The 20,584-nt window shown below is 43.7% G+C and overlaps 1 protein-coding gene across 1 annotated transcript; it reads left to right on the forward strand.

Annotated features, from left to right (window-relative positions):
• The first annotated feature begins 16,593 nt into the window (after nucleotides 1-16,593).
• On the forward strand, nucleotides 16,594-17,685 carry LOC143416056 (general transcription factor II-I repeat domain-containing protein 2-like). The gene has a single exon (XM_076881424.1). The coding sequence runs from the start codon at nucleotides 16,594-16,596 to the stop codon at nucleotides 17,476-17,478; it is 885 nt and encodes a 294-aa protein (XP_076737539.1). The 3' UTR covers nucleotides 17,479-17,685.
• The last annotated feature ends 2,899 nt before the right edge of the window (nucleotides 17,686-20,584 follow it).

Genomic DNA, 20,584 nt, shown 5'->3' on the forward strand with positions numbered 1-20,584 from the left:
TTTACATATAAATAACTTTGGCGGACCGCCTTAACTCTCCCATTCACATTAACCTGGATAACCATGGTGACAATAAACAACATTTTCGGTGCGAGCACCATGTACCGACCTGTAAAAGCAGGTGAAGAGCAGAGTAAGGAAGACACGATGCGTCTCTGCTTTCCTCCAGAACGTGTCTGAGGAAGCAGCGGAAGGTGGGCTCCACTTACTGCTCCCCGAAACCCCGGAGCAAGCACCAAAGTTCCGCCCTCACTGCTTTCTAACATAAAATGAATCCCTGTTACATGGATTTTCTATCCTCTTAAAGAAACTGAAAATAAATACATATAGCAATGAAAAATGTCCCGTTACATGAGTGTTTTACACAAAATAATATTCATGTGCTCATTCCCTCACAGGGGTGCCACAACTACACTGCTGTTTTGACAGAGACACAGTGTGTTTATCTAACTTGGCTGAAGCCAAAGTTCTCCAGACAAATTCAGTCTGTTTCTGCCAAGTGTGAACTCACTGGATGAGCGCCAGATACACAGAATCAAAAAGGGATAAATTACTTTTCTTATGTCATGTTCCCGTCACAAACTGGCTCAAGGAGAGGGGAAGCAGGAGTCCACAGATGAAATGTTCCTATAAATAAAGTGGAATTTATTCAAACTTTACCAAAACTTCAACACATCAAATACAAGCAGTTCAGCAGGGAGTGGATGTGTGTTGCATGTGCCAGGTGGATGCAGAGAGAGGCCAGGGCCACGTTCAAACCTGAACACGCTGCACAGTGTTTTGTTCCATTTGTTAGGGATGAATGAAATGCTTCCTTGAAAGGATGTGTGCAGTCACCAGTGGGCGTGGAAGCATGTGCGCCCTCATTTGGTGGGTGTGCAAGAAAAGTCATCCTGTCACACAGCAATGCCTACATAAATCACACCACTCTGCTTAAAATAATAATGTTTAGTGAAGCAGGTGAAGCAAAGGGCTGCTTTTAATAGGCTGGGAGACCCAGGTGTGCTGCTTTAGCTGCTGAGCCTCTTATGACAGAACAGCGGAGAGTGGTAAGAAGGGAGGAGGGGGTCTGGCTGTGTTTGTGAACGATAGATGGTGTAACTCTGGGCATTTCTCTATCAAAGAGACGCTATGCTGTAAGGACATTGAGCTGCTAGCGGTTAGCATGAGACCGTACTATCTACCACGAGAGTTTACACACGTGATTATGATAGCTGTGTATGTCCCGCCCTCTGCTAACGCTGCAGCAGCCTGTGAGGTCCTGCACACTGTAACCAGCAGACTCCAAACACAGCACCCTCAGGCCCTTTTCCTGATCTCTGGGGACTTTAAAGATGATGTAACCATTTAATTATGGTTACATCATTAATTATGTAATTAATTATGCAAAATGCAAAACGCTCAGCTGTGTCTCCAATCAAAGCTCTGTAACTTCAGAGGTGATGTTCATATGTTGACTAATGGTTTTCTTTCATTTTTGATGTACTGCAGAATATTTGTATAAAATCCAGGCCAGGAAAATCTCCTTCATGTGTTTCTGTGTTTTGTCTTCAGCTACGTTGACACAAAGGCCTCTGCTGTGACGCTCACACCTTTGATAAAGTCTGGAGAGTGTCAGCTTCTTGTTTATAGATACAAAAATATGTAATGTTGTGAACTCTGGCCGCAGCGGCGCAAGAAAAAGGAGAATTACGGGAAGCACTCACAACAGGTAAAATCAAAATAACAAAGTAAAGTAGGATAAAATAAAAAACAACAAAAGAACAACACAATATACTTCCCCGTACTGTTACTGCTAACCTCTGTTAACCTAGTAACTCTTACCTTCTAACTGACAGCTGGTCAATAAACGAGCTCCATAAACGCTCCATATTCACCTTTATATGGAACATAAAGGGAAAAGAAGAAACACAGTGCTGTGTCAGCGTTAGACATATAGATATATCCTTGCTTTTAATACATTTGAAGGTGGGTGGGAGAGGTGCTTCTCCGCGTAGTCTACGGTCTCTTTGGGATCGGTAAAGCTTTTCCTCACATCACCATGGGTCACTAACAGCTTTGCAGGGTATAGCAGTCTGTACCTGACGCCGGTCATCCCACGTAGTCTTCCTCTCATATTTGCAAATGCGGCTCTGCGTTTCCAACAGAGGGAGGGAAATCTGGGAGGATGTTTATTTTAAAAACCCTTATACATCAGGTTCTTGTTCTCTGCAGCTTTCAGCAGAATCTCCTCACCAATGTGGTAGTAGTGCAATCTCAAGATGATGGGCCGAGGAAGATGACTTTGTTTGGGACGCTGGCGATTCGCTCTATGTGCTCGATCGATGAGTGGCTTCTCCTCGAGAGATAGCGCCTCCGCCAACAGGTGTGAACCAACTCAGTCATCTTGGGTCCCTCTGTGCCTTCTCCTGCAGTTCTTAAATGATTCCTCCTGGAGCGCCTCAAGAGCTCCACATCTCTCATCTAACTTCTTTACCTCCGCAGACAAACGCTCCACAGTGGCCTGGAGAGTGGCGATGGTGTCAGAGTGGTTCGAGGCACAGTCCTGCAGTTCAGTCAAAGTGTTATCATGCCTGGCCACGTCGCTTTTTATGTCCGAAATTGAGGGCTGGATGCTCTGGTTCAAGGATGATATCTCGCCTCCTATGGTGGTAGAAATCTCTAATATGCAAGTGTCCAGTGCTAGTTAGTTAGTTCTAGTTCTAGTGGTTAGTGGGGCTTTATTTGATGATTCTAGTGTGTGTTACATTGTTGTCATATTGTTGAGTCGCAGAGCTGCACAGTGTTACAGTTTCTGTAGAGTCTGGTATAAGGAACTCAGATCCCTCTGTGAATAATGTTCACTGAAACTGATCTGTAGTTAATGAACTAGTCAGGATTTACACTGAGAACGTTTCTGCCATTACATGGCCTGTATTTGTAGAGCGCTTTACTCGTCCCTAAGGACCCCAAAGTGCTTTTTTGCCCAAGGACACAACGACCGAGACTGTCCGAGCCGGGGCTCGAACCGGCAACCTTCCGATTACAAGACGAGCTGCCAACTCTTGAGCCACGATCGGCCCACATATTGTTGTCTTTTGTTGCAGACACCAAGTGTTGAGATCCTGTCTCAACCTCCTACATTCTTCCAGCAGGTTACACATTATTTTTGTATTTGGAATCAAATATATGTGTCAGTTGGGCCTAGTGCAGGGGTCAGCAACCTTTAACACCCAAAGAGCCTTTTGGACCCGGTTTCCACGCAAAGGGTCAGGGTTCGGGAAAACACTGGGAGCCGCAAATACTTTGTGACATCTAAAATGAAGATAACACTGTGTATATTGTTTTTACCTTTATGCTTTGTGTGAACAACTACAGTGTGTTGCTTATGAAATCCATGAAGTGCTACAGAGGAAATTACATTTGATTTATGTAATGAACACATTTTGAGCTCTTAAAGAAACATAACAAAGGAAAGCTGAACTACAATGATCCATGTAGCAAACACAAACTGTTATATCGCCTTTGGGCTTTTGGAGCCTTGACCTGACTTTTAAAAAATAATTGGAAAAAAGCTCTATGCTGCTACAAAATGAAAGATAGATATTTTGCAAAATTCTGCCCAAGTATGTATTTTACCTGGTTACTGCGTGTGGTGGGCGTGGTCTGCAGCGCCGCTGCAGCGGAGGCAGACGCACCTGAGCTGACAATAACAGAGTCATCTGCATATTTAATAATGACCCTGTTTTCATGTCTGCCCTGACACATGTTTGTATAGAGAGTGAATAATAAGGGCGATAGGACGCAGCCTTGAGGAGAACCTGTGGAGGAGAACACTGGGTCAGACAGAACCCCATTTATTCTCACTCTTTGTGACCTGTCAGTTAGAAAATCTAAAATCCAGCCCAGCAGGTTTTTCCTGATTTCAAACTGTTCTAAAAGTCTTTTAATTAAAATATGGGGCTGTGTTGTATTAAAAGCCGAAGAAAAATCAATGAAAAGAAGTCTTGCAAAAGTCCCTTTACTCTCTACATGTTTAAGAATCAGATTTAGTAAAGTCAAAAGTGCGTCCTCCACTCCTCTGTTGGGCCTGTATGCAAACTGCATTGGATCCAGCTGACCTTCAGTCTCTTCATAATCACATTTCTGAGGATTTTTTCAAAGACTTTCATTACAACTGAAGTGAGGCAACAGGCCTGAAGTCGTTTAGATTTAGGGACAGGAACCACGACTGCTTCTTTGCAAAGAGAGGGCACATGTTGTGTTTGCAGGGATTTGTTCAAAATAACCTGAAATATAGGCCTGAGTTCATCAGCACAAGATTTAATTAGGCGGCCACTAATATTATCAGGACCTGGCTCTTGTTCACATTGACTGTATGAAAGGCCTTTTTAACATCGCTGAGTTCAATGATAAAGTGCTGAGTATCTCTCAGTTTCTGTTTCAGTTCCCAAATATCCTCGCTGAAATCAGAAGAACTAAAACGAGCATAAAACATGTTTAAAGCATTTGAAAATCTCTGTCTGAATTAAAACATCTAAAATGACCTGACTGCTGCTCTGGGGATTTTGAAACCCTGCTATGGTTTTCATACAAGTCCAGGCAGACCCAAAAGTTTTTGCAGCAAATTTGCTTTCAAGAAGGTTTTTGTCTGTTTTGCTTTCAACGTCTCGATTTTCATTTCCTTGGTAGCTGTCTGATAATCGGTAACAGCCCCTCTTTAAAGGCCTGTCTCTTTTTCCTTAAACAGGATTTGACACTTTTAGTGACCCATGGCTTATTGTTAGCGTAAATTTTAACACGCTTACGGGGTATAATCATGTCTTTACAAAATACTGCACAGGAGCTAGTAACATCCACCAAAGCGTCGAGATCATCTCCACAAGACTGAAGACGGGGCTGTACGAAGTCACTTTCTCTCTACAGGACTGTAAGCTGTCGTCTGTGAGGCGTGAGCGTGTTTGTTTGAACACAGTTCACGGTGGAGCTGCTGACATAATGTGGATCCAAAGATCCATAACTGGCCTACCTGGGGCTGAAAGTCTCCATAAATGCAGGCGTTTCGGCGGCTACACCGGCTTCCACGAGTGTGACGCTTATTTTGAGAAAATAATAGAATATAAATGTATTTTTATATTTCAATATCACAATAATCTTCCAATGTAGAACTACAAGTTAAAAAAGAACTAACATAAATCAAATCCACTTCAGCTAAATCCTTCTCATTTATTTCCATCTTACATGCTGTGACTGCAGCCATTCCCACATCTCTGTGAATGGGACTCATGGACATGGATCAGTGGTTGTTGATCAATGGTCCTGAGAATCTGCATAATTAAGATGAAGGAACGGAGCTCCCAGCCCATCGTTCCTGCAGCTGCAGGTTTCAGTCTTTATGCAAATGTCCTGTTTGTAAGACTGAAACCTGCAGCTGAGACTGAAGACGTCACCTGATGATGACGACACGTTTCTCCCACAAAACGCTGCGTCCAGATGAACAGAAGCAACAGACTCACTTTCCTGGATGATGGAGATGCATCAAGACTTCATTGTGTGTTACTTCTCATTCAGCACAGACACATTATTCCTGTCAGGTCATGTCAGCTGTCACTCAGTACAACTGTGAACAACACAAACTTCTCTTCAATGTGTCACAGAAACACTAAGTGTGAGAGCCTGTATGACACACAGGACAGACTGGAAGCTCTGCTGGCTGCACAGCACTTTGTAGCAGTTTTCCAACATGTCCTCCACCTGTGATGTCAGTGGTGGGACCCCAGTCACAGCACTCAGCACCACCTCCTTTAAATGGATTTTATAGCAGTTACTCCCGTTACTCGGTGCAACGCTTCTTAAATGTGTTTTTGCAGGATAAAACACAGCAGGTGGTGTAGAGAGGACGTCAGCTGACGGAGCAGAGGGAGGCAGACTGTGGATAAATGACAGAGTGAGAGGAGAGCAACCATGACAGAAGCACAGGTGTGGCAGATAGAAGTGGCTTTATAGACACTTATTGTCAGTCCTCGTGCATGCTGTGGAAATAAGTGTCTGTGTCATGAGGTGACATGTGAGCTTATCTTTGGTCAATAAAGCTGAACGACCAGTTTTCACTTTGCTTCTTACGCTTGTTTAGTGACGTCTGGGTTTCTGTGGAGCCCGAATTTTGATGAGTTCTGGTGAAATCATCTGAGATCATCTGAGCATCGGTGAAGAGTCAGCAGAGAAAGTGTGGGACAGAAGTTTGCTTTGGACACATGGACTGAAATCAAAAAGGAACAAACAGGATTTCCAATGGACAGTATGGAGAAGTGAAAGTACACAAAGGCTGTGCTGGAACATGTGTGTTACACTTTTTGACAGCTGAGAACAAAACACAATATTTTGCATCATCTCTGCAGTGTCTCTTCTTTCCTCTGCTGTTGTGCTTTTAGCTCCAAACTGTTTCAAATGGTTTGTCAGCAAGCTGACCTCTGACCTCTGCAGTACTAACTCCTGACCCGTACAAAGAGCGGGCGTTTCTGACCTTTGTCCTGCAGCTGTATGTCTCTCAGTCTCAGTTCTTCTCTCCGTCACTGATGGAGCAGGTGTAGTTGCTGCTGACAGTCAGTCGTTTGTTTTCTCAGAGTGAGGCTGAAGTCTGAACTGTTCAGAGCATCAGGTCTCATCAACGTGCGCTGCTGTAACGCCGCTTTGTCCTCTGAGATCAGCAGGTATGAAACCTGAGTGCTGACAGAGCAGCATGTTCCCCCTCATTCACCTCCACCACCACAGCCAAGGCATGCTGGGAAACTGAGGACACACAGACGGAGAACTGAAGTGTCTGCTGTGTGTTCATCTCAGAGTCCTCACAGGTGACACATTAGCTCCAGAACACCAAGCCAGGTGTTTGAAGCCTGACAGGGATTCTTCCCATCCAGAGGGAGGATTTAGCTGCACAACAATGAACATTAGTGTGTAGTTTAGAAACACAGACTGTGCCTGCACTGCATCTAGTGAAGAAAAGTGTTACTGCCAGAGAACCAGGCTCCTTTAAAGCAGCTGATATTAAGGTTGAAAAATCAACAATAAGCTGATGTAATCAACGTTTCACAAAATGGTCAGCAGCTAAAATCTGGAGCCGTTCTTTGCTGGTAATTAACAGTTTGTTCTTGTTAGCTAATTATGTCATTAAAGGTAGCAGCAGAAGCCTTGTGTTGAAAGCCCATTCACTCACACATTCACACAGTATGTGTGTGTCTGTGTTACACTGTGGACATCCCTTCTGTTGGAGCGCCATCTTGTGGCAGGTTTAAGAAATGTTCTTCTTGTAAATCCAAACTGATGCACCTCCATAGCAGACTGTGGAGGCTTTCAGTGACATGAAGACTTGATTTATACTGTCATATTCTCCTGTTACACAAAGCACAGCACGCTGAACATGGATGAACTGAAACTCCCAGCATCTGACTGAGGAAAAGCACAAATCATTCTCACACTGACTCCTGCTTGATTTTAGATTTGCTTTCAAATCCTCACACTTTCATATGAAGCACTAAATGGGCTCCAGACTGTTTATCTCAGCTTCCTGTCAAACACACTGCTGCTCACACCGAGGCTCAGTTTACTCCTCCAGCCTGGCTTAACCTGCTGTCTGTTAAAAACAGTCCCACACTCCTCTGTTTAATCCTTCTGATCAGACTCTTTGATTTTGTATTGTTTTGACCTGAAGTTGTGTTTTTGACATGGTTCTGTCTGTGAAATAAAGCTCACACACACACTGCTACAGTCCTTCATACACTTAGAAACCAAGCTGCTCCTTTCCTCAGTGCTGACACATAAAGAAGAGTTGGTTTTATATCCAACACGTCTCTGTTATTATTTCATCTTTACTTCATTAGTCTGCATCAGTTTATCAGCAATATTATCATTTATTATTTTCAGTAGATCATTTAGAAAGCACCAGTTTAGCTGTGGGTCCAGTCAGGCCGCAGTCATATGAGGACACGGTGAACTTTTGTTTGCTTGGACCTACACTCTCACAAATCTGCACAACTCATGTACACAATTGGTTAGATTCCCAGGAAACCTGAGCGGAGACATCTGGAATCAGTCTGGGAACGGGCTTGTTGTTCTTAGCCATAGAAGGAGATTGGGGAATTTTATTGACGTCACAATGACTATAAAGCTTTCTGTCTTTGTGCAGACGAAGAAGAAGTCCGGCTCTTCCCACACTGTACTACTGTGTGTTTTTAATAAAATAATTTATTGACCCACTATGGACTTTCAGTCGTATGTCTCTTCCTCAAAATTCAAACCACGACAAACTCTCACAACATCATATCCTGATCCTGGGTTAGTGTCTCGGTCTCAGATCACAACATCAGCACAGGCTTGGCTTGGGTGAGGTATTGAGTGGTTCTTGTCCATGACAGCTGCAGGTACAGTGCCATCAGCCATGCTGCACCACATGTCTGCCCAGGAACATTAGTGTGGCTGAGTCTCATGTAAACATTGTGCTAAAGTGGTGGGGAAGTGGCTGCAAGCTGGCTGCACTGTGTCCAATACTCTCAGTATGATATCCACAAACCTCTGAGTGTCACAGAGTGGGCCTGTGCTCAGCTCACTGTGCCCCATTCAATTCTACTTGCATAGTTTTACAAGTAAAATTAAAAGTTGCTCAATGATAAGTTATTGTAGTAACAACTAAGTCCATGGTCATTATTTGTTAATAGTAGCTTAAAGCTTCTGCACCAATCATGGAGCAGCAGGTTTAGAGCATGTGGATCTACAAAAGTAAGTCCCAGTAAGATGGGCTGAGCCTTACATACTAGAAGAAACATGTCATTCCCAGCAGATGAAGCGCCCTTTAAAGCAGGATCTCACTTTAAACCTAAAGAACTTGCTATGAGCATGCAGTGCATTCATGGTTATTATTCATACGATTGTGGGGAGCTAATAAAGTGCAACTATCACATTACATTTTATTATTAAATTGTTGTTAACAATCCCTTCACTTCTGCTTATCTAATTGATGGTTGCAGGATGGCTGACAGCTTCCATTAGGCAGGAGGTAATGTCCATTCTGGCCACAGTGCAACCCACAATGTGTAACTGACACTATTATATTGCATTATGTCACATTGTTACATCTTTTTAATAAATGATGACAGTCAGCTGAATTTGCTGCCCCCTTGGTGGAGGACATCAGGATCTGCTGCTCCATCACAAACACCACAGAAGAAGAACAACACTGGATCAGATTATCTGGACGTGTTTGACAGGGACAGTGTTCATGTTCATGGACATCAGGACAAAAACAGACGATGGAAACCTGCCAGATTTGAGCTAAACTGCTCGTTTCCATGTGTAGTCCCTGGGAGGTCACATGACCAACAAAGACACACAAGCTGTGTCCCAAAACGTCGGCTGCATCCTCCGGAGGCCGCATTTGAAGGCCGATGACGTCACAGCCAGGCGACGAAGGCTGTCCCGATTCCTCGACTCCTTCAAATGCGTCCTTCATTCCCCCGAGTTTGAAGGATGGGTCGGGTGTGTCCTTCGTGGCCCACCATATCCCAGAATTCATAGCGCGGCCCAGCCAAATTTTAGCTGCCAACAATGGCGGCCGCTACTAAGTTTTAAAATTAGTCTTATTAATCTTTCTGGGCCACAAAATAAACTTTTAACATATATTAAGGGGAGAAAGTAGCTGTGTAAACTTCAAATATCTGCTGGGTTTATCAAGACATTGCATATTTGCAAAAGTTCGCCGACGTTTTCGGAGACGTCTGTTACCCACCCGCTCGATAGCAAGCCGGGGGGTTCAATGATCACTCCAGCCGGCGAGAGCAGCGGACTCCCGGCTTCATCGTTTTCAGACCCCGCTCTTTGGCTACTCAGGTTAAACATGATATAAGTCAGAGGGCCCGGTGGCGCCAGTGTCCGGCAGCCTCTGTCAGTGCGCCCCAGGGCGGCTGTGGCTACACTGTAGCTGCCATCACCAGTGTGTGGATGTGTGTGTGGATGGGTGGATGACTGCATGTGTGAAGCGCTTTGGGGTCCTTAGGACCAAGTAAAGCGCTGTACAGGCCATTTACCATAAGTCACTCGGATAACTTAAAAATGTAATTGTTTGCCTTTTTTCTGTGTTTCATTTGTTCCGGAGTAAATCGGTTTGGCTGAGATCAAAGTTATTAGATTATTAGATTAAATGCAACTTTATTAATCCATCGGTGGGTTCCTCCGGGGTTTTCACACAGCTGAATAAACGTCAAACAGAAAACTGATTAAACAGAAGTGTGAGATGGTCGAGAGTTTACGCCAGTGTCCTGTAATATTTTAGATAGCAAGGAGCAGATGGCGAGTTTATTAAACTCCACCCACACAGCGGTGACACAGATCTGAAGGCTGGACCGTCCCATTTCACAGCCTGGTACTTCTGGCCTTCTCGGTCTTTGCAGGACCCGGCCCCACTCCCCTTTGTTGGAGCCTTCAAAGTGGAACATGTGGACTGTTCCTTTATTACTACCACTGAAGGCCGCGCCCCTCTGCTCTGATCATGTGGTTTGTAGGACGCTCCTCTTCCTCAGAGGATCCACCTGTGCTTCCTCTCCTCTCTCCTCCACCTGTTACAGTGAGGGAACGTCCTCCATGATGGAGGAGCTGCTGGAAAGTGCTGAGAGCTTCCTCCAGAGTGAGACCTCTGTCACAGTTCAGAGGATCTATGAACTGATCGATTAGCCATCAGAGGAGTCGGATCAATGGAGCTGCTTCTGTTCCTGATGTCCCTGTTTGATCCTGGACCTGAACTCTCCCTGCAGAGGAGACGCACACCTGCACTGTACTTGGTGACTTTAAATATGTTTTGCACATGGACTTAGCTACGATTGAGCATGCTATATCTGATGTGTTTTCTAAATATATTTTTAGATTTAAGCCTTACTCTCAGACAATTAACACCACTGAAGCTGAAACTGAGGCAATAAATGGCTCCTTTCGATGCAGAGGAGCAGCTGCTCTACTCTGACCACCTGCTCCTCCCCTTATATCTAAGGCAGAGGCCAGCCAACCTCTGCAGAATGCTGATTGACCCCTTTTACGGTGCTTTGGGTATCTGACTATGATGCCTCCTGGGTGTCCAGAGGGTTTTGGGGCATGAGGAGGCCCCAGGGAGGAAGCAGGATTTGCTGGAGTCAAGTCAAGTGTAGCTTTAGTTCTGTCTTCATGTTTTTTCTTGTTCCAGTCATTTCTCTACTAACTCTTGTCACTGTGTCCTGTATCTAGTCCGTGCTTCTGTGCTCCTGCTTTTGTTTTTCCTTCGTTTCTTGAGTTTAGTTTAGTTTCTAGTTTTTCTGTTAATTTCCTATGGAAGTATTTCTAGCGAATGAAGCTACGCTTTAAGTTTCCATCTGTGAGCCCTTCATTTGGGTCCTTCCTGCATGTCACACAGCACATCATGACAAACTCAAAGAAACACTCAGTTTTCATCAGTCAGATTCTGCTGTGTCCTAATCTTACAGTTTTGATAATGGTCTATCTGTGAACTCACACCACTGACATGTTTGCTGTTTTGTCTCCCTGCTTCCATTTAGGCTAGAATTTACTAGCATAGCAGCTCTTTTCTGGTGCGTCACAAGTTGCCAACACTACCCATTTATAATTGAAGCCAGAGCAGGTTAAATTCATGCTATATGTTACCATGGTAATTTACTGTTAAGTAAACCAACACACACATCTACACACACCGACTCAGAATGAAGAGAAACACACATATGAACACATCTGCTCTCGTTGATTGAGAGAGAAATGACACACACACGCACACAAGTCGAAATGCTGATTCAATTCACTGAGACGTGATCCACACACACACACATGCACACGCTTGTGCAATGAAGAGTGATACACACACACTAGGGTTGCCAACTCCCTGAAAAATAAATAAGGGACACCTCGTGGCCAGGGCCGGGCAACCCAGTTCACCCTTCCCAGTGTGGTGAATTTTCTAGCTCTTTTTTTGTGTGTGAAATTATTTTTTTTAACCCTTTGACTTGAATTTGATTTAAGCAGATGCATATTCTTTGTGATATGACCATATGGGAAACAAATGATCATTTAGCCATTTATTTTTAGCTCAAAATGACAACATTAACACATAAAACAGGTCTCTTTCTTAAACAGAAGCCTGTCATGCTTAACTTTTGAGAATATAAGTAAATCTTTCTTTAAAAGAACTCTGTCCTGCTTAACTTAAAATAATAGAAAGAAAGAACTTTATTGGTCCCCGTGGGGAAAATTCCTCTCTGCATTTAACCCATTCACTCAGTGAAGCAGTGGGCAGCCATTGGGCGCCCGGGGAGCAGTGTGTAGGGACGGTACCTTGCTCAGGGGTACCTCAGGGTAGCTGTTCAGGGGAATCGAACCCCCGACCTTCCGATCATGGGGCCACCACTCTACCTACTGAGCTATCCCTGCCCTGTAAACAATAGAAAGAATAGAAAGAAAAATATTCTTGTAACAGTGCACATTTAGGGCATTTAGTACAATTGGCTTCAGCTGAGGTATTATTTCAGCTTTTCTAAAGCTAATCAGCTGCTCCTGTTTGTAAACCCGCTTGTTCCCATGATTACGCATCATAACTCATCATCATTATTCATCTATGTATTACTTTTATGTATTAGTCATCTATTTGTTGTAATCATCTATCCTTGCAGTTGTTTATTACACAAAATAAGTTATATTATCACACTTCTGGCCACATAGCGCTGATATTCACTGCACATGCCCATATTAACTTTTTCCAGCCAGGTGTTTTCCTTTTCCCATTCTTCCCTTTCTCTGAGGGGAACAAACATTGCTGCTCTAATGCTGGGCTCACACTGTGCGGTTTTAGGCCCATTTTGAGCCGATTTTTGAGTGATCGGACCGATTTTGGCCTTCATCGTGCGTCGTGTAGTATACGTGGGGTAACGAGAAGTGATTAACACCTCACGACCAGCTCCCGATCATCAATCGCTCGTGAGCCGCTCACACTGCTCGCGCGCAAACACGTAAACGCCGTGAAAAAGACGGAGCAGCTCGGCTGTGCAGCCTGTGATCTGGACACAAGCGATGGAGGCACAACTTGTAGAACTTTGAAAAGCTCATCCGAGGCTTTTCGATGTGGCCTCACAAAATTATCACGACCACAACAACCGTGAAAATAGTTGGATCTACACTGCTGCTCAATCACAGCTGCCTGATCATGTTTTTCAACAGCAATTTAGCAAAGCTGATGGTGGTGGTGTGTCTGTGTGAGCGAGCGACAGATTTCCTGTTATAACCTTCATTTTATGGAGGCACAGTGTGCGCACTCAGGTCGCATCAGAGCATCGGGCCGTATAGTGTGAGACCTGCATCGTGACCTACCAACTTCTAACCCCTGCGAGTCAATCGTGCAGTTTGAAAATCGCACAGTGTCTTCCCAGCTTTAGGTGCACTGTCGTCCGAGACTTGCACCGCAGTGTCAGCGTTTGTTTCCCTGTTGGCCATGCTTGTTGTTGTGGTCATCTGTTGTCTTCCGGTATTTTCTCCGTAAGCGACCTTTCCTCGACCAATGAGATGAGCGGTAATCTGACTTGTCATACTCGAATTGTCATAAGTGTGCTGTCAGCTCATTGGTCACAAAGCAGGAGAGGGGCTGGGATTTATGTTTTCAAACAAAGCGTTAATTCCATTAACATTTATAGACTACTTTTGATTCTCACTGTATTACGGGACAAAGTGCGTCCCTTATTAGCTCAATACGGGACGTGTATTTTTGTTTCTAAATACGGGACGATTCCGTATTTTAAGGGACGGTTGGCAACCCTAACACACACACACATGCACACGCTTGTGCAATGAAGAATGCTTTACTAACAGATGCTTATGCTGACACACAAAATGCTGCACACAAACATCCAAACACAGCATCTGTTCCAACAACAAGAAGCCATTGATTGTTTATTGGTTAAATGCGTTTCATGTCACCCAGAGGGCATTTGTGCAGATTTAGGGGACAGGGTCTAAAGCAGTTTGGTTATGAAAACAACGTCTGTGCGTGACGTCTGTTTGTGGCTCAAGGCCTCGACTGAACTGTTTGCTGTGCTTCACACGGCCTGATAAGGAGCAGTGGCGCAGAGTGAAAATTATGAATTAACGGTGTGAGTCTTATTTCGGAGCGCCACATTGTTGTGATTGAGATTTAATTGTGTCAAGAGATTTATTCTAAAGACACTTCTTCAGCTGAGAATATAAAGGTAGAAACACACAGACGCTGCAGCTTTTACTTGCAAGGGCATGATCACAGATGCTCCCACCAGAGTGGGGCCTGTGATGTGCGCTCTGTTCCTGCACTTGTCTTTATTTGTATTCAAACGTAATACAACAGTGAATACATCTATTCATAGGCAGAGGGATGTTAGTGTGTAGGGAGTGTGTGTGTGGTTCTCTTCTTGTTAGTGCAGATCAAAGTGTCCAGCTCTCCTCTTCCTGGCAGGAGTGAAATAATCACAGCTGGTTCAGCTATTATCGCTGTGAGGAAGAATTTAAAATCTAAGTCATCAAAAGGTCATCATGCAGTATTCTGTCACATGCAAACTTATATCACTCAAAGCTTATACTGACTACTAAGTACAATTTTATATTGACAAACTGAAGGAGGAACACACTGAGAAAAAAAGGGAACAAAAAAGGGCAGCTCTTGGATTTACGTGAGCATCTCGCGTGTGTTTAACACGATTGCCTCAGGCTTTAAAGATTGCTGTTCTGTATGTTCATGTTCTGTTCTTCTGTAAACTTCATCTGTTTGTATGTTGTATACTTATTGTGTTTCAATAAAGTTCGATTTAAAAAAAGGTACGTTCTAAACGAAGCTTCAGACGTCACTGATCACGTGACTCTGGCCAAACGAATCAAGCCTCGACACGGTGCTTCTGAAGCAGCGCGTTGATCTTTCTGACACACGCACCGGAGCGTCAGCTTCAAGCGGACCATCACTACGTCTCACATCTAAAGGTGTCAAGGTAACTTTGAACTGAGTTCAGTCAATCTGGAGTTTTTCCAAGTTTTCTGTTGCTCTCTGTGAGAGAAGAGCGTTAAAGGCGGGGCTCTCCAGAGTCCAGCAAAACAGGAAACCACAGCTGGGTGTGTGTAAGTGTGCAAACCAATAGAATGCATCGTGGTGGGGGGGCATCACGGGCAAGAAAAAAAATAAAAGAATCGGTCGTACCCATGCTTCCCCGACGTCATGCCAGCGCATATTGGGAAATTCGTAGGCACCGATCGGTTTTCTATCAGCCATTTGCTGGGAGTAAGGGCGCCCTCCGTTTGCGAGGTGCGCCTGCTGCTGGCGGCACAGGGAGGAGAGGGCGGGGCGGCGGGGAGTCTCTGGCTGGCTGGAGCGGCATCTAATAACCAACTCGCAAAACAAAATAAAAACAACAAACAGATATTATGATACAGACTTATAATCTGCACCCATGTTTTTTCTACATTCTATAAAGTGAGCGCGAGAGCCCTCGGTGCGCCTGCGCGCTGCTGAAGTCAAAATAAACTTTATTGTCATCTCCGCTACAGACAGTCCAGCATATGGAGAGACGAGACGACGAGGCTGCAGTTACAGCAGTGCAAGTAAACAAACAATAAATATAAGAAGAGTAAGAAAATAAATCTACACTTTAGGACTCGGGGTAAAGGATCAATAACATTTTAAATTTATAATTTACAGTTTGATGATTTAAAGCAGGCATGGGCGAACTACGGCCCGGGGGCCACGTGCGGCCCGTTAAACGTTTTGATCCGGCCCGCCAAACTTGAAAAAAATTTAATAAATTAACCTTGTTAATGTTTTATTTCCCCTGCAATTCTGATGTTTTCTCACTAGATGGCGCACTCTAGATATATTGGCTTTGTTGAGGTGAAGCGCACGCCTATTACTCCACGTTTGCACTTTACCCTGTGACCTACCGCCCCTCTATGAAGATGAGCGGACCCAAGAAAAGGAAAGTGGACAGAGAATGTCGAGTGTTCAAAAAGGAGTGGACAACTAAATATTTTTTCACTGAACACCGATCATCTGCTGTTTGCCTGATATGCCAAGAAACTGTGGCGGTTTTTAAAGAGTATAATATTAGCCGTCACTTTGCCACAAAGCACGCAAATTATGCTAGCAAGCTCTCAACAAAAGAACGGGAAGCTGCTGCTGAGAAGTTGGCAGCTAATTTGAAGGCACAGCAAAGTTTTTTTCACCGTCAAACTGCCATTCAAGAGTCAAGTACCAAGGCCAGTTTTATGCTTTCATTCAAAATAGCAAAGGCCAGCAAACCACTGTCAGAGGGCGAGTTTTTAAAAGAATGTATGGTAGAGACAGCAGGTATTTTGTGCCCGGAGACCAAAGACAAATTTGAGAAAATCAGTTTATCACGGCGGACAGTGACTCGCCGTGTAGAACTAATAGATGAAGATATCACCAGCATATTAAACAAAAAGGCAAAGTCATTCACTTTTTATTCTGTAGCACTGGATGAAAGCAATGATGTCAAAGACACTTCTCAGCTCCTCATTTTTATCCGAGGAATCAACGAAACCTTTGAAATAACGGAGGAGTTTTTGACAATGGAGTCTCTGAAAGGACAAACACGGGGAGAGGACTTGTTTGAACGAGTGTCTGCTGCCATTGAAAACATGAAGCTTCCCTGGAGTAAGCTTGTTAACGTCACCACAGATGGATCTCCGAATTTAACGGGGAAAAACTTTGGCCTGCTGAGGAGAATCCAGAATAAAGTGAAAGATGAAAACCCTGACCAGGATGTGATTTTCCTCCACTGCATCCTCCACCAGGAATCTCTATGTAAATCGGTGTTACAGCTGATACATGTTGTGAATCCTGTGGTGAAACTTGTCAACTTCATACGCGCACGGGGACTTCAGCACCGTCAGTTCATTGCGTTCCTGGAGGAAACTGATGCAGATCACCAGGACCTGCTTTATCACTCCCGTGTCCGCTGGTTGAGTTTGGGCAAAGTGTTTCAACGAGTGTGGGAGCTCAAAGAGGAGATTGGCGTGTTTTTGGAGCGGCAGGGGAAGACTGATGAATTTCCTGAGCTGAGCAACAAGAGCTGGATGTGTGACTTCGCGTTTGCTACGGACGTATTTTCACACTTGAATGAGCTCAACGTGAAACTGCAGGGGAAGGAGCAGCTTGTGCATGACATGCACACAAACGTGAAAGCCTTCAAATCCAAGCTGGCTTTATTCTCCAGGCAGATTTTGAACAAGTCATTCACTCATTTTCCTACACTAGCCACGCTGAAAGAGGCCGGAGCAAAAGTAAAGAAATACAGTGAGTCACTGGATGCACTGCACGGAGAATTCTGCCGTCGGTTTTTGGATTTCGATAAAATTGACAATCACTGGCCTTTCCTCTGTCACAAGACCCCGAAACAGCTCCAGAGGAGCTTCAGCTCGAACTCATCGACCTTCAGTCCGACCCTGCCTTAAAAGGGAAGTTCAGCTCTCTGAAACTAAATGACTTCTATGCTTCACTCAATGATGCCGCGTTTCCAAATCTAAGGCGAAAAGCGCAGATGATGTTGGCTTTGTTCGGCTCTACCTTCGTGTGTGAACAGACATTCAGCGTCATGAACATCAACAAAGCCAGCCACAGATCCAAGTTAACAGACCTACACCTCAGATCCATCCTGAGAATCGCCACAACAAAACTAACTTCAGACTTTGATGCGCTGGCTAAAAAAGGAGACCAACAACACTGCTCCCATTAAAATGTGTGTCTCTCCGTGATACGCACGTTGTTAAAATGAACAGTGCGCGCAGATCAAATATAACGCTTCACAGACTGACTTGCTGCAACTGTTTCGTTCTTGCACTGGTCGTTGTTGACTTTTGGCACCGGAGAAACAAATTGAATAAAAGGAACAGAGTCAGGAGGAGAGTGATGTGATATCCTGAAGGATAACAGAACTTTCAGTGCTTTAAAATAAAATGTTCATTTATTTGATTTTCAGTGTTTAAAGGCTCATTTCGAAGTCAGAGATTTTATTGTAATGCTTTTCTTCATTTTCATTGGAAATTAAAGCACATGTTTTCTCCATATCCCAAGATGTGTATTTTTCCCCCAATGAGGTGATGTTTTCAAAGCATGCCCTCTATCTGCTCCTGTTCCGGCCCCTTTGTCAAATGTTAGAACTCAATGTGGCCCACGAATCAAAAAGTTTGCCCACCCCTGATTTAAAGTCTCACACAACCCGTCAAAAGGGGCGGGGCCGGCTGCTTCCAAGTAGAGCACATTTCATTTATAATGATGTAAATCCAAGCCCATCATGGATTCACGATCTGAATCCTGGGTTGTGTGAAATCCCAGAAATCAACCTTAGACAAAGTGAATCTGTGAACTAAGGTGTAGGTGTGTTAGGTTAATTGTGCTGATCCTCGGGTTGGGGGATTTGTGTTTGTACTGGAGCGCAAAATTCAAACCAATGGAAGATGGACAACAAAAGTTCAAAGCCATCAGGTGCTCAGGTTAGAAAAAAGAGAAAAGATGCAGGTAAGCAGACGTGTGATTGGATAATGGCAGCTCATCCTGAACCAATCAGACTAAACTCCAAACAATACATTATGTTACAGATTTTAATATTAATTAGTCATTGTTACTTGTTGATTTGTCCTTTTCTCATTGTGTGACGAATTATGACGACTGTTTGGTAGCTGTTATTGTCTCTCTCTCTCTTCATGTGTGTTTCTCTGGTGAAACAATAGTTTTGTGTTAATGTTAGGGCTGCACGATTTTGCATAAAATGAGAATCACGATGTTTTGGCTTAGAATTGAGATCATGATTCTCTCATAACAATAAATAAACATAAAACAACAAATGTCTCACGTTTTGTTGTTGCAGCAAAATGTTGTCCTGCTTGAAATTCCGTCTCCACCATTGCTCGACGCTGCGTGTACAGAGCAGGTAGTGCAACAATAGAAAAATAGTTGCGGGATGGCACTGTGTAGCGTTTGTCTAGGGTGTTGATCGTTTTCCTAAATCCCTCGTTTTGCACAGTGTTGATGGAGCCATATCTTTGGTCAGGTGATAAGTGATAGCCTCCGTAATGTCTTTGTGCCTGCGGGAGTTCGACGTGTATAGGGAAGCGCTGTATAAGGTTCCCGTTATTGATGTTTGGGTGGTTGACCGGGACGGATTTTCTCCTGTCACTTTCTCGTCATCCCTGACGTGCTCTCCGTTGTTTTTTCCCTGCTAATTTTAGCATCACACGGCACAGCTTCTGTATCACGTGGTATAAGGCTCCGCCCTTGTCATTTGTTGAGCAGGAAGAGTGATCGCTTGGTTTCATGCAGAGTACGTCCCGGATCAAAATGTGAAGTTTTACAAATCACCACTTCTTTACTTAATATCATTTCAGTCTCAGACAATCTCGTTTCTCTTACAGAGGTTGAATGCACCTTCTGCGGATGGCGGTACCACACAGTGTGCGTGGACTTCCCCTGCACAGAAGGCAACTACAAATGCTGTGAATGCTAAATAAACAGAAACAAATGATCCCTGTTGTCTTTGCTTGATGATTGGTTTGAGTCTTGACAATCCACATTGCTGGCGTTGCATCTTTCAATGCCAGCAATGGCAGGTATCAGTGCTCAAACCTTTTGTGTTTGTTTCCAACAAGTTGCCCACCTCGGAAACAAAAATGTGCTCTTTTACTTGTCAGATGAACATATGAGACACTTTGACTCTTCAGTGCAGTGTGGAGCCTAACAAAGATCTGTTTTGTGTCCCAGCTGATCAGCAGGAGGAGGAGAGTCTGACGGAGCAGCAGAAGAACATTTTCAGCTACTTGGACTCAGCTCAGCCACTACAGAGGAAACAATGAGCTCAACACAGAAGGTGACAGACAGAGCAGGACCATATGACCAAAGATATTTATCACCATATACATCTGAACATTTGCCATAACGATGTAGCTGACGATAGAATTGACACCAGACAAAATACTTTACAGCTGCACAACTTTATTAAAAAGCCATCAATGTATTTTCACTGAAACAAGCAGCTGTTGTTTATGTGCATTAAAGTTATATAAAAATGTAACAGTGCAAATGCAAATTCCTCGCTGACAGTTTAACCAAAAGGCGTTTCCAGTGGAAACTGGCCGACACATCCTGAGCATAACCATGTATAATATTTAGGGATGGGTATTGATAAGATTTTAACGATTCCGGTTCCATTTTCGATTCTGTTTAACGATTCGATTCTTTATCGATTCTCTTATCGATTTTTTTTTTTTTTTTTTTTTTTTTTTTTTTTAAAAAGGAGAACACTAAGGTCGATTAGCTTAGAACTTTGTTTTATATCTTCTCTTTGAACAAGATAGAAATTTAGGAGTAACATGGTCTTACAAACCCAACAGTGAGATCTTAAGAGATCCAGCCTATGGCTCTTCAATGGGGTGTCACAGGGTCCCCTGGAAAAAAAATTGTAAATGTAAAATAATAAAATAAATATTCTTCTGTAGCAATAACAAAGTTTAACATAAATTATTCTGTGGCAATTACACAAGAATATCCAGTAATGTCCCTGCCTAC

This window comes from Maylandia zebra, unplaced genomic scaffold (genome assembly GCF_041146795.1).
Source record: "Maylandia zebra isolate NMK-2024a unplaced genomic scaffold, Mzebra_GT3a scaffold11, whole genome shotgun sequence".
NCBI classification, from domain to species: domain Eukaryota; kingdom Metazoa; phylum Chordata; class Actinopteri; order Cichliformes; family Cichlidae; genus Maylandia; species Maylandia zebra.